Below are 15161 nucleotides of genomic sequence, written 5' to 3'. Positions count from 1 at the left end.
GGTACCTTAATATACAACCATAATGGAAATGGGGCAAGCACCTTTCCATTCAGTGTCTTCAAGTTCTTTACCATAGTATCATAGTATCAGTCAGGGTTGGAAGGCACCACAAGGATCATCTAGTTCCAACCCCCCTGCCATGGGCAGGGACACCCCTCACTAGATCAGGCTGGCCAGAGCCTCATCCAGCCTGGTCTTAAGCACCTCCAGGGATGGGGCCTCAACCACCTCCCCGGACAACCCATTCCAGGGCTTCACCACTCTCATGGTAAAGAACTTCCTCCTCATGTCCAGCCTGAATCTCCCCACCTCTAGCTTCATTCAACTCCCCCAAGTCCTATCACTACCTGATATCCTGAGAAGTCCCTCCCCAGCCTTCTTGCAGGCCCCCTTCAGATACTGGAAGGCCACAATTAGATCACCTCAGAGCCTTCTCTTCTCCAGACTGAACAGCCCCAACTCTTTCAGTCTGCACTTACAGGAGAGGTGCTCCAGCCCTCTGATCATCCTCATGGCCCTTCTCTGGACACGTTCCAGCACATCCATATCCCTCTTGTAATAGGGGCTCCAGAACTGGACACAGTACTCCAGGTAGGGTCTCACCAGAGCTGAGTAGATGGGGAGAATCATCTCCCTTGACCTGCTGGCCACACTTCTCTTCATGCAGCCCAGGATCTGATTTGCCTTCTGGGCTGCAAGTGCACATTAAGAGCTCATGTTGAGCTTCTCGTCCACCAGCACCCCCAAGTCTCTCTCCTCAGGGCTGCTTTCCAGCATTTAAACCTACTCATTTAAAGAATGCTAACATTATGAAGTCAAATGCTCGCTAACTAAAAATATGTCTACCTCTGAAAGCTCACTTTCATTCTTTTTGCATATATTGCATAATGTAGTCCTCATATACTAAAACAAGCAATTTTCCAGCCACATCAAGAATGTAAGATTCATCTTCTACTAAAGTATAGTGAGATCAGTACAGCATTTGCCGTAGTAATTGCCCTTTCTTTACCTAGACCTTTAAATGCTACCATGGTACAATCACTAACTATACATAATTTTAAATTACATGTGTGGCTTTGGAAAGCAACCATTAAACTTTTAATTTAACTAATTTTTAGTTTCTCTGTTTCAGAAATCTGATGTTAGATATGGCTTCTGCAATGAAGACTTCACTTTTTTTTTTTTAAGCAAAAGTGTTCCCACAAATCCTATTTTAGTATTTCAAGAATAAAATACCAATTTCCAAACTGCACATAGAATACTACTGAGTAGAGACAAATACAGCAAATGCATCAACTTGTGGCCTGTGTGCTTTCTGGGTCACTGGAAGGTAGCTCAGCTACTCACCATTCCCAACCACATCATAGTTATATTTAGTGCTTTTCTCTGTGAACTTTCTTCAGTTTCCATAGCTAGCAAGATACAAGATAAAAGCAGAGCACATCTGCAGATTTATATACCAATAGCTGACATCATGAAATTAGGTTTGTTCATGTCTGAAGTGGTCCTTAATCATAGAACTGTTAGGGTTGGAATGGACCTCAAGGATCATCTAGTTCCAACCCCACTGCCATGGGCAGGGACACCTCACACTAGATTAGGTTGCCCAGAGCCACATCCAGCCTGGCCTTCAAAACCTCCAGGGATGGGGCTTCCACCACCTCCCCGGGCAACCTGTTCCAGGGTATCACCACCCTCATGGTGAAGAACTTCTCCCTGACATCCAATCTGAATCTACCCATTTCTATTTTTTTTCCATTCTCCCTAGTCCTATCACTGCCTGACACCCTAAAAAGCCCCTCACAAGCTTTCTTGTAGGCCCTCTTAAGATACTGGAAGGCCACAATTAGGTCTTCTCAGAGCCTTCTCTTCTCCAGACTGAATAGCCCAAACTTTCTCAGTCTGTCCTCATAGGGAAGGTGCTCCAGCCCTCTGATCATTCTTGTTGCCCTCAACAGGGCAGAATGTCTCAGGCACTCTATGACCATTTTTGGTTGGGTTTGTGGGTTTTTTTACCTCATGAACAAATGTTAAGTTCAACATATCAACAAAAAGTGGAGTTTGTCTTCAAGTGAAACACCTGCTACAGTGGTATGGAGGGAGAGGCAGTAAGGACAGCACCGGCAGTGTTTCCTACTTAATTGAGTCCACATCAGCTTCCTGGTGGGTAGCAACAGGTTCCAATTCCAGGACCAGCTACAGGAAAAGAACTGCCAAAGAAGTTTTTTCCTATGATTCGTACTCGGTGTGTCTTTTTCTTTGAGCATGGATACTGCAACTATTTCAAGTTATTCCAAATTTATTATGATACATCCTGTCAACAACAACAAAAACCACCCCAACACCAACAAATAAAAACCCCACCCAACCAAGCAACAAACCCCAAAACCAAAAGCCACACCAAAGCACAGGACTTAACACTGCTTTACCCAGTAGGCGAAGGTTTCACAGGTTTTGGGTTTACCGACTGTACACGGGTTTATCTTAACGATCGTCCAAGGCAATACAGGTGTTATCTTGTAACCCACTGCACCAAGACGAGGAAAAGCTTGCAACTACTACACGTTCCAACAACTCGGAGCACTTCGTTCTCCTTCACAAGCCATTCCCAAAGGCCAGGCCTTTGGCTCTACGTCCACGCTTCTGGAGCGGCCACAAGGTACAAACTGCCACACACACGGACCCGCCCGGCACCCCTCGCTACCGCCCTTCAGCCGAGTCGGGGCGCGCTAGGACAGGCGGGAGAGCGGGCGGCCCCGCGCGCAGAGCCGCAGCCACGCCCAGTCGATGGCGGGATCGCGAGACACCGCCCCCGTTGCCACGGCCTCGCCACGGGGACTCGCCGGGAGGAGCCATGAGCGCGGTGCTGGACGTGCTGTGGGAGGACAGAGATGTCCGCTTTGACATCTCCCCGCAGTGAGTGTCAATTCAATGCCTCCCCTTACATCGTGGCGCTCGGAGCCGTGCGGCCTCTGTCAGCAGGCTGAATGCTGTCTCTCAGTAGGCTGAGCGCGGCCGCCAATAGTGTGCGGTGCATGCTGGGAGCCTTCCCAGTGTTGCGGCGCTGGTCGCGGGGAGAGTGTTTTCTTGGCAGGCCGGAAAGGGTTATGTGGTCCTTGAGACTCAGGAGGGGGCTGGTCGGGGGCGTTTCGGTGGCTGGAGTCTAGTCACGGTTTTCCAATCTATTCAACACAAACCAACAAAACCTAATCTCCCCAAAATAACAGCAACAACAAACCCAAACCACCACCAACAAAAAGTCGCTCGCTGGAGGACTGTGGGGTGGTTTGTTTGTGTTTTTGTTTTTCCCGCCTGGCGCTGAGAAGTAAAAACAAAGTTGAGGTATTTGCCTGAGATAATGTCACCAGTTACTGGCAACAAGGACCCGGTGTCGCAGCCGTGGTGTTGGCAGCCTGAGCTGACGGAAATGGGCAGTGGCTATGCGGCTGCCGAAGGACCAGAGGGTTGTCAAGTCCCTGCAGACACAAATTAGGCAGCTGTTTGGTGGTCATTGAGGGAAGGTGGTAGGGCGCTGAAAGTGTGCGGTCAGGCTTAATTTCCCTCCTGCTCAGCTGACTGCTGAGAACATCCCTTGTCCCTCAGATTTGCCTCCTGCGGTAATTTTAGAAACACAAAATGGTACCTTGGATGCTTAAGCAGTTACGTCGTATTTTCTTGTGGAATTGTCATGTAGACGGAACCTAGTCACAGATTTTCTTCAATGCGATTGTTACTCTTCTTGCACCCTCCTGCCTAACATCTTATATGCTGTTCTGCAGATGCATTGCTGAGTCCACACCTAGTGAATCACTCCTGATCTTCAGTCCCTTCCAACCCAGTGCAATCTGTGAATCTGTCAATTCCTCTCCTGATTATACATGCCTGTTTTGGCATCTTCAAACACTATAATTAAAATACAGCACCTATAATACTACATCTCATTATTTAAGTGATTAGATGACCTAAATCAACTGAAATACAAAACCCCCAAACAGCAAAATGACACCCTTTGTGGAAAATTTAGCAGAACATTTCATCTATTGATGTACAAACTGATATTTCCTTTGCTGGCACCTATTCTTTCCCAAGCCTAGCTCCACTCCTTGTGACATAAAAGTACAGCAAGAGGCAACAAACTATCAACTAAAAATGATGCAAATGCAACTGTTTTTGCTTTTGCCTCTAATTTTCACACACTTTCTCTCTATTTTGGGGTATAGTTTGCTTAGTCACACTTGTTACTTTTTTTTTAATGTTATGATTTAATTTTAGAAGTATTAATATTTTTCATATGGCAGGTGTAGTGATGGCAATTGCTAGTATATAACATTAATTTGTGTGCATATGTGGATTTTTCATTGTGTTGTGCACTAAGCAAAAAAAAAAAGGAAAGTGGAGAAATAGAAATGGCCTTTTGGAGGATAAATCTATTTTTCTTTAGGTAATTTTTTTCTGCTTTTTTATTTTTATTTTTTTTTTAGACAAATGAAAATGAGATCTGGAGAGGTCCTTATAGACTGCTTAGAGTCTGTTGAAGATACCAAAGGAAACAATGGTGACAGAGGTAACTGCATACTCAATGAAACTAAACTTTCTAATACTTAACCTGTGTGGGTTCATGAACACCCTCTCTGGTTTCCATTGAACTTGTTGTCAGTGGTCTGTTGCAGAAAATAGATCCTGGCTGTTTCACAGTTATGTCTGCCCATGGAGTATTTTCAAGTAGGATCTCTTGTTCAAATTTACAGCAAGGTGATAATCTTGTCTCAGAATTTGTTTAGAATTGAAAGTCTTGTAAGAGTAATTCATTTATAAACTTGTGGTGTTCTTTTGCTGCAATCCTGTTTAGCTATTCCTATCCTGGTTTAAACTGAATCAGTAAGGAATATATATATCTGTAGTGTGCAAGGCCATGAAGCTGCCAGTGTGCTGAGATGACCCTTCCTGGGGCTGGATGTGCTGCTGTACAGGGTTCAGAATCAAAGAAATTTGCATGTGACATAGAGGGGTGAAGTTATTCATGAAGACAGCTGCAACAGTTAACGCTGCCTTCTCCTTCTCCTCCTCAGAGCAGTTCTGCACTGATTGTGTCTCCACATTTTTACCAGAGGCGGATGGATGTGAAATCAGTAACTGTTCTTAGCTTAGTTTTGAGGAATGCTGATATATATTAGAGGTTAATTTTTTTGTTCTTTTCTGGATTTTCTCTCCAAGCTTTCAAAAAAAAAGGTGTTTAATGATTTTTTTCTGCTAGGGTGTCCTGTGCTTCTTTTTGTCATACCAAGGAAAAGAAATATACTTGTATTTCCAAACTAGAGATAAATGTGTACCAGAGAATGGAATGCTTCATTTAATGGAAGTTGTTCAAATTTAAAATATCTACACTCTTGATTTCCAGGTAGACTGCTTGTGACAAATTTGCGGATTATTTGGCGCTCATTGTCCTTGCCCAGAGTCAATCTGTGTAAGTATCATCTCCTTAAACAGATGCAAATCTTGTTTTCCTTTGTGGTGTCATGCTATTCTGTAACAATAGTACTGATTATAGTACAGAATAGTAAAGTATAGTCCTTTTGCTCTCAAATAAACTTTTAGTGATGACTCTACTTGTAATACAGGAACTGTTATAATAATCCTTAGCAAAATATTACTGTTAAATGTTAATTTCTCAGCACATAAGTTGAAGAAGTACTTCAGACTTGTTTTTCATTTGTCCTATATGGGATTACTTAATTTTTGTAGAAAGAATCAGAAGTTTGTGTTTCTTCACACTTTGCTCTACTTGTTCCTCTTGTTGCCACCTGTTTATTCACATTCTGCATTGTGCTACAGTTTTTTTTTCTTTTATTCCCCTTTTTAGAGGAGATCACAAAGAAACATGAAGCAGTTCAGAGCTCAAGGAAGTCTAACCCTTACAGCTTTTAGAGTTTAAAATACTCTTTAGTTTTCAAGACAATGCATTGTTTCCTAAATTAAGTGAATGTATAGGCCAAAAAAATATTACTGGATACCATTTTTGGCTATTAGTTTTTCTTCTAGTTTTAGAAAATTTCTCATATGCAACGTAGGAAATACTCTTTTCTTGGTATTTCCTTAGGTGTTACTTCTGTAAAAACTGAATATGCTTATCTACATAATTGCTGCCATAACTGAGCTTAGTTCTGTTTTAAAGATTTTTTGAATTTATATTAGAACCTGTCCCTGCTACTATCTGCTATCAGCAGCAGGATTGTCAGTTGTCATTCAGATTTAGCCAGCATAATTTTCTTGCCTTTTTTTTTTTTTTAACCCCCAAAGAACAGCTGGGAGCGTTTCAGGTTTTATTTTGTATCAGAGCACTGTAGAGGAGGCAAAGTGAAATTTATAACTGTTTTCTTTTTGTTTACTTCTCCACTTATACTTTCCATTTTGCTGAGATTTTTCTATGTCACGTCCTTTGTTCTTCTTCTACAAAGCATTACATTGATGTAGAAAGTTTTATCAGTAGGGGTAAAATGGTGAGACAGATCTTCTTGAGGCAACAGTCAAGCACTGAAACAAGGGAAATTCTGATTGGATATTAGGAGAAAAGAGTTTGCAGTGGAGGCAGTCAGACAGCAGAACAGGCTCCCAGAGCAGTTCCAAAGTCGACTGGACAGTACCCTGAGCAGCCAAATGGAGTTGGTCTTGCTTTGAGAAGAACATTGGACCAGACAACCTCTCACAGTACCTTTCTTGCTTAATTTTTGATTTTGCGATGAGGGCCCAGACAGTTGACCACCATATGTAATTCTCACAAACAGCACCAAAAGCTGTGCTACAAAATTCAGTATTATACTTGTAATTTTTACTATTATTTTTTCTTGTTATCCAAACTATTCTTTCTTTTTTCTCCCCTTACATTTAGCTGTTGGTTACAACTGTATCATAAATATAACTACAAGAACTGCCAACTCGGTAAGTTTCAAAACTACTTAAAGTATTAAAAGAAGCTGTAATTCATTCTTTGTAGTTATTGCACTATATCAACAATAATCTGAAAGTTTACTTGCAGAACAGTAACAGAGTAGTAATGGAAGTTAAGTTTTAAAAGTTGAGAGTTTTACAGTTCTGTAGGAGTTTGTTTTTAGTGAGTTTACTAAGGCAGTAAAACTCATGTAATTGCAGTTTTGTGATTCTTCTGCCCTCCAGATAAGACAAGCATGTGTTGGCTCATTGACTCTAAATTTAGCAAAGGTCTAGACAAGCACTAGTTTTGTGCAAGAAAGTTCTCTTATACATAGCCTGGACTCCATACAACTGTGAAGCCATTTGTTTGGCTTGAAGTAAAGAACTGTCAGGGAGACTATGTAGGTTAGCTGGACAGCCACATGGTAACAATGCCAAAAATACTGTTTCAGTCATGACAGGGCAAATGTGTAGCAAGCAGGCTTTACTAGTTTTACTGATGATGAAACTGCTAGTTTCTCATTTAAAAAAAAATAAAAGTAAGTGCTGTTCAGAACAGCAGGAGGTGAGTGGTAAAATCAGAATGACACCTTCAGATACACCATTTAAAGCAAGGAATTGGAAAACATATAAAGATTATTTGTTGCCTGTACAGTCAAGCTACTATATTATCAAAATGTTAAATTTCTGGTTTTTTTTCCTTGCAGAAATTACGAGGGCAGACAGAAGCTCTGTACATATTGACTAAATGTAACAATACACGATTTGAGTTCATATTTACCAATGTTGTCCCTGGGAGTCCCAGACTCTTCACTTCAGTTATTGCTGTACACAGGTAGCAACTGAAAAATAGCTCTTGTTAATTTACATAGTTCAGTGAATCGGGTCTGTGGGATTACTGCTGCTACTGCTGCTGCTGGACTGCATATATAACTGTCCATATTTAACACTCAGAAAATTTCCCCAAAAGAGGAGAACACAATATCTGGAAAGAAGAGAGAGAATGATCACAAATTCATAGACAACTGTGCATAATGAAAATCAATGTGTATTAATACCAGTCATTGATCATCATTGATAAAATGCTAACAGACATAGATGTTGAATGTTTCTGATTTAACCAGCACTGAAAAATAAAGGATTCTTGATGTCTATACCATGTGTAATATGGGACTCAGAAAACATGCTTTGCAGTAGAGGCCAGAAGATTACTCTCTTAAGGAAAATAAAGAATAGCGTTACAAATTAACAACACAGAAGATCAAAGCAGATGTCAAAAAAACCCAGCTGTTAAGTTTAAAGATATCTTCATGAAGTATTTTTCATTTTTTGCAGAGCTTATGAAACTTCTAAAATGTATCGTGATCTGAAGCTGAGAAGTGCATTGATTCAAAACAAGCAGCTGAGATTATTACCACAAGAACAAATATATGATAAAATCAATGGAGTTTGGAATTTATCAAGTGACCAGGTATAGCAACAAATGAGACTAAGTTGACTATAGCAAAGTTAAAATGTTTTGGCTTTCGTCTAGTAATCGTACTACTAGAGTTTTAGGACCTCAGAGAAATTACCTCAATTCATCAGCTGATGCATGCAGAGAAGCTGATCCCATGTATTCACTACTCAACACAACACAGGCATGTTTTTGGCAACCTCAAGCCTACATGACCTGGCTAATACGCAAGGAACTGTTAAAAACATATATTTAAGTGTCTAAAGTTCTGTATCATCCTGGAAGACAATCCTGTTGTTTCCAAAGTGCTCTGCTGAATATGTATATGTTTACATGCAATTTTGACATCACTGTAAGACAATATTGTCTGTTGATTACTGGAAATTGAAAATATTGGAATCTATGTCTTAAAACACGGGGAAAATCGAAAACATTTCTATTATTTTCCAGGGCATTAGTTGCAAGTATTCCCAAGAGCCTTGAAACAAAATGGGAGCTGTTATTTCTGCCTGTCCATTTTTAGTTCAAAATGGAAATAGGATCCCTCTGACAAGCTAAAGGGTTCTTCACTCTGCATTCACTTGGCACACATCTCCACAATTGCCTAAGTTTAACCCACATGCCATTATACTTACACTATAGGCCAATTCCAGATCTGTACAGTTAAGAACACTCTCAAATGCTTCATGTACTCCCATGAGGTCTGCTGTGCTGTGATTTTGATCCAGCTATGCTGCAGTAATGGGTACTCCCAGCTATTTTCACCACTAGTGTGCCGTATCCTTTAAAGATTGGTTCTTGCTTCCTTGCAATCAACAGAAGCATTTTGACTGTTTTCGATAGGAGAGTCAGGCTTTTATTGAATTAAATGTGAAGCTGTACCTTGCTTGTATTTAAATGGACAGCAGTAATCATTGTGTTCAGAAAGAGGCTCTGTGCTTCAAAGGCGCTCTAACATACATCTTCTTTCATAGGGAAATTTGGGAACATTTTTTATCACTAATGTGCGAATAGTTTGGCATGCAAATATGAACGACAGCTTTAATGTCAGCATACCATATATACAAATTGTAAGTATCTCAAAACAACTGTTTTCAAAATTAAATGGCCTATGATCAAATCTTCAGTTAAAACTCCCCAAATTAATATTTCATGTCCCACAGTCAAGAGGGAATTGTCAGTGTCAGCCATGGGGTAGATTTTTTTTTCTGTCCATATTATTTGGGGGCTTTGATGGGCAGCTACAGATGTTGAAAATGGCATGTATTTTCAATTTTCAAACTATTAATTATGATGCCTCACTCCACCTACATACACTGGGATTAATGATCTGAGAACTTAATGTTTAGAAATTAACTGTTAACACTGTTACTACTTCAACAAAAACTTTCCCATGAGGTTCAAGGATTCAGATTTGCAATGGTAAATGGGAGGGAATGCTAGTAGCCAATCTTCCAGAACCAATAATTGTAATTATGACAGTGTAAATAAAGATAAATTAGAAAAAAAAAGATAAAGCAGATTCTTATCAAGTAATTTTAAAATTGTTAACAAACAGTTTTTACCTCTTTACCATTAGCGTTCGATTAAAATAAGAGACTCAAAGTTTGGCTTGGCACTTGTGATAGAGAGTTCTCAGCAGGTAAGAAGCTTTCATAGCCTTTTTTCATTGGTTAGATTTTTATACAGAATAATTCTCCAATTCTGAAATGTGACAGGACTGTTTACACTTCAGAGTGTTCCTTCTATGTGGCCTTTTGAACATAGCTTTAAAAAAGTCCTCTTTGCACTGCTTAAAATGTTTGTATGGTAAGGTTGTGGCTGTTGTGAGTTATGGTTTCTCTCCAGGAAAGCAACAGTAGAACAGCGTGAATAGTTGACATAAAGTAAAATAACTGTGAAAATTGCATATTCTGACAGATTATCTTTGAGTTCTAATTACTTCTGTACTTCATTAAGACTGTTATTTTTTATCTTACTCACTTGTGTATCTGTTTTGCTGTAAGAGACAAGATTATTTTTCTTCAATTTGACCTCAATAACAAATGTTTTTAATGGTGGGTTTGGGTTTTTTTATGCTCAGTTCACTTAGTTTACTGTATCTGAACATTTCTTGAATAACAGCATCAAGATCTAGCAGACTCATTTGCTAAGTAGCTAGAAATAAATCATTATTATCCCTTCTGAATTTCTCCCATCATTGTTTGCTTTTGATTTTCTGTGTAAGTTTGTTCCCCATTTAGATAATGGACTAATAGTTAAAAGCTAATTTACCTCATAGAGAAACATTGTCATTGTTTTTATTTCACCCATGACTTCAGCAGAAAAATAAGATAATATCAAAATATACATAATGTTTTGTCAGGAAACTGAAATTTGCTGTCTTTAAAGTGCAAATACCTATCAAGTGGAACGAGTTACTTAATAATCAAAAAATTAATTGTATGTCTTCCTTTTTCTCTGTTATGTAGAGTGGGGGATACGTTCTTGGTTTTAAAATAGACCCTGTGGAGAAGCTACAGGAGTCAGTGAAAGAAATTAATTCAATTCACAGAGTTTATTCAGCCAACCCTATATTTGGAGTGGATTATGAAATGGAAGAAAAGGTACTCCACTAATTTACTTTAAATTAGATGCCCTATTGTGGTAGTAAGATTAATAAAAATATATTAACTATGTTAGATATGGCTCTACTTACTTCAGCGTTTTAATTTGCAGCCTCAACCTCTTGAAGACCTTACTGTGGAGCAGGTTCAAGATGATGTGGAAATAGAATCTGATGAACATACAGATGCTTTTGTGGTAAGCTGCTCCCCTGAAAACTGAAAAATAATTCTGTTTTGGTTAATTCAGTTGTAAACAACATTGATCTATAATCCTCTGTTAAACATAAGCTACAACTGAACTTTCTATATTTAAAACACACCTACACATCTTTAATTCAAAATCTTGATTCCTGCAGGAATTTATTCACTGTGTGGATTTTTAACTTAGGAACAAACTATTATCCAAAATAAATAGGTAGATAGTAGGTATTTAAAGTAATAGTTGTATGTAGTTTCTCTACACATTAAGATCAGGAATATCTTGAAACTAGCAGTATAACATAAAATGTATTGTATTGAAACTTTTCCTTCTCCTGGAGCAGGTTAGTAGATGGCAATGGCTGTATGCACCACAGTCATCTAAGATTCAAACTTGAAAGATTTTTTAAAGGCTGCAATAATTTTGTACTAATAAATGCTTTAGGTTATTTGATGACTTTCTTTCTAGGAATTTCTGTATTTACTGTGCAACCCAGTAACACCTGACTGCGTGTTTGACTGGACAGGCAGACTGCACGTGTTTTAAAATACTGGCCTTGACACAGTGACCATTGACATGCTTTCTTAATTCATCTCTGAAATTTGTTAAATTAGCAATGCTAGCACCGATCTTATTTCCACCCTCTTTTCTTTTGGTATCATTTACTGATGCAAATAAACTCTTATCTCTTTCTTTCCCTCCTTTTCCCTCACTTTTGGCCTTTTTTTCCTTTCATTTTTGCACATTTTTATTTGGTCTTCAGCATAGTTAAGACCTACCTTTTCCTTAAAGGGAGGTTCTGTTTGCTCTATTGGTGCCTTTGTCACCTAGATTAAAGAACTGTGCTTTGCATATTCTAAAACAAAAATCAGAAGCTGTAAATGATTAGGAAGTGATTGCTCTAGGAGACGAATCATCCAAAACCCAAGAACTGGCTTCACACCAATATTCCATGACACTTATGACTGTGATGCTGCTCTGTTGAGTCTTGTGTAGCTTGGGAGACTGCTGAGCAGGAGTATGCTTTTCTCTGCTGCCCCTAGCCAATCTGTAGGGACAACTAAAGCAAGATCAAGCTCTTTTTGATAAATATTAAGATCTAGAAGTTGCTTCTTGGGAGACTTCAAGAGCTGTGAATATTTTCAGAGATCTGATTTGCTGAAGAGTTTAAGTTTTAATTTACACACCCATAGAACAGGAAAGATTGTATCTCTTCGCCAGATCTCTGCCTGAGAGTGGAGTTGTTTGGTTCTTCCCTGTTAATTTCTTAGACTGAGTATGATGTTAACTGAGTTTTAAGGTAGTTTTGGAATTTGAATACTAAATGCTGCTGCATGTGAGGCCAAAAATGCTATAGTGCTGTCAGTTTGTCTTCATATTAACATTTCTTCCCTATGAAGTATTTGTCAGTGTAGCAAATGTAATATGAAAATTACACCATTAAAAAAATCTTTATTATGATGGAAAATTCAAAGATTAGTATTTAATGAAAAGCAGCACAATCATCAACTCCTGCTAGAACTGTTTTGTAAACTATTCCAGCATAGACAAAACCCTGGGATTTTCTTTACAAAATAAACCAAATGGATCCATACAGACAGGTTTGTTGAAGAAAATCTACCATACAGAATTTTGACCCCAAGCAGCAGATCAGTTTTCAGACTTTTTTTGGGTGTTTTGGTGATTTTTTTCCCCCTTTGTTTTACAGGCTTACTTTGCTGATGAAAACAAGGTAAGAATATGTATTTTTCATACTATCAAATTCCTGTTGTTAAAATGGGAGAATAAAATTTAAACATACCTTCTGCTTTATTTGATTTTCTCTCCTATCTTGTGCATTCCAAAAGCAACATGATCGGGAGCCTGTTTTTTCAGAAGAACTGGGACTTGCAATAGAAAAGCTAAAGGATGGATTCACACTCCAGGGACTCTGGGAAGTAATGACCTGATTTAGATTGGCTTGTGTTTCCTCCTAAGCAAGGGAGGACTCTCAGTCCTTACTAGGCTTGTGAGATCTGTAGAAGATGATTTAGAAATACCAGAGTAGCAAAGAGAGATGATGACAAAGATGAAGAGCAGGTAAATACTAGATTATATGCCCTCAGGATATATCATAAAGATTATACAAAATCCTTGTATGTGTAAAGGCTTTGTATTTGTTACAATGCTTCTGTGGGAGGACAACCAGTATCTAATACTAGAAGAGGCATGGCCCCAGCTGCTGCTGGAAGCCCCACCTCCTGGAGCCACTCAAAGAACTTAAAAGAACTGTGTTCTAGAAGCCTCATAAATCCCACTCTTCCTCTGGTCACATGTTGTAAGGACTGGAGAAGTGCCTCCTCTCTGATAGGGTATATGGACCTGGAACACCCTCCCCCTTACATGCATGGCAGTTGCCATTTTATTTCAGCTGCCATGATGTAAGATCTCACACACCATGTTTTCTACTGAGACTGACTGACTGAGGGTGTTGACACACTTGTACCCTCAGGTGTTTTCAGGAATGTGATTGGCAAGACCACCCATCTCATCCTGCTTTTTCTAGCAGGTTGTCAAAGCAGGAAGTCCCTCCTCTAGCAATGCAACAATGCAGTCTACCGTGGTGTTCCAATGACTGTTTTAGGGCAGGCAGACCCTCTCCACCCTCCCTTTTGATGACCCATGTGTTTACACACTGCTGTGATTGGCTTCTAGAACCAGCCACCACCTGGAAGTATGTCAGAAAAAGAAGCCTTCCCTTCCTATGTATATGGAGACAACCCTTCCATAACTTGTTCAGTGTTGTGCAATGCAGAAATGTCATTATCTGCAGAACACTCTTGTATCTAAACATATTTGCTGTGTCATCGCAGCAGTGCTCTGTTGCTGGTAGCCATAACAAAAAAGCAGTACTGTTCCAAATATTAATTTCTATGTCTCATAATTTTGTTAAATGTTCAGCACATATCATTCCAGGTACTTAATTATAATCCAGATAGCTTCATGAAGTTGTTGCGTTGGGATTTTTTGTTTTGGGATTTTTGGGGGGGTTGTTTGTTTGTTATGTGGCTAGAGCACTTATCTGAGATATGATGCACATAAATAGCACATTAATAGTTTCTGTGTCTGAGTCATTAGACCTTTAAGATCTGATGTGTTAGAGAGAAATGAGTCATTCATTGTTTCAAAGCAGATGCAGCTGTTACGTTTTCTGGTGAGATAAGATGTCTGCACTATTTTCTGTAAGTGGAAAAAGTCAAATGAGCTCTGCTCTCAGCTGTTACCTTAGCAGCTGACTGTCATAATAAAGTAACTGTGGAGTGAATGTAATCATGATGTCTGTGTATATATTTTAATTAAATAATACTTATATTGAAAATCAGTCAAGATTCCAATGACCTTTGACAATGCTATGCCTTGTAGATCTTGTATTCAAATAATTGTGTTTTGATCTTGTTCCCATTACACCTGAAGAACATTTTACCATATTGGGTAAAAAAGTATTCTCTACATGGGCAAAATACAGTCCTCCAAGACACATTAAATAGTAGTTTTAGTTTGTTTTGGAGCTGTATGACTGCTTTTAATGAAAATCTGAATGTTCCCAGTTCAAAGTGTGAAACCTTCCAACATGCATAGTTTTTCTAAACTAGCATTCACTTTTCAAACTACTTGTCTGATTCGGGGCTTTTTTAGTTTAAATCCTCTCTCTTTTATTCTAATTAATTTACACATTCATTAAATAATGTTGATCTGGCAGGTGACATGTTTTTCATTCTCTGTTCTACCTTCCCTAGGTACTGTTTTTGACTTAGTATCACAGCAGTTAACACCATTTCTATCAATCAAAAGGACTGGTAATGTCTACAGATAATCTGAAACTAAGAATGGGGTTGATAAAGGGGGTGTTGGAGACTTCATTCTAAGTAATTTTTGAAAGCAGAACTTAACCTAAGTAATAAATGTTTTATGTCTAAACAGTAGAGGTTTGTTT

General features: G+C 38.9%; 1 protein-coding gene across 1 annotated transcript; it reads left to right on the top strand.

Annotated features, from left to right (window-relative positions):
* Window positions 1–2838: 2838 nt before the first annotated feature.
* On the top strand, window positions 2839–14706 carry BBS5 (Bardet-Biedl syndrome 5). The gene is made up of 12 exons (XM_009905484.2): window positions 2839–2916; window positions 4482–4564; window positions 5399–5464; window positions 6887–6936; window positions 7635–7762; window positions 8263–8398; window positions 9358–9453; window positions 9963–10025; window positions 10855–10989; window positions 11102–11185; window positions 12897–12920; window positions 13036–14706. The coding sequence occupies exons 1-12, from the start codon at window positions 2855–2857 to the stop codon at window positions 13135–13137; spliced, it is 1029 nt and encodes a 342-aa protein (XP_009903786.1). The 5' UTR covers window positions 2839–2854; the 3' UTR covers window positions 13138–14706.
* The last annotated feature ends 455 nt before the right edge of the window (window positions 14707–15161 follow it).

Source organism: Dryobates pubescens, chromosome 2 (genome assembly GCF_014839835.1).
Source record: "Dryobates pubescens isolate bDryPub1 chromosome 2, bDryPub1.pri, whole genome shotgun sequence".
NCBI lineage: Eukaryota > Metazoa > Chordata > Aves > Piciformes > Picidae > Dryobates > Dryobates pubescens.
Note: the sequence above shows the minus strand (reverse complement) of the source record. Positions and strands in the feature narration are given on the sequence as shown.

Bases quoted from the DNA above. Each gene is read 5' to 3' on its own strand.
- BBS5 (XM_009905484.2), top strand. From the start codon at position 2,855: ATGAGCGCGGTGCTGGACGTGCTGTGGGAGGACAGAGATGTCCGCTTT. The intron at 5,465-6,886 runs GTAAGTATCATC...CCTTACATTTAG, and splicing joins CTTGCCCAGAGTCAATCTGT to CTGTTGGTTACAACTGTATC. The intron at 11,186-12,896 runs GTAAGCTGCTCC...TTTGTTTTACAG, and splicing joins AACATACAGATGCTTTTGTG to GCTTACTTTGCTGATGAAAA.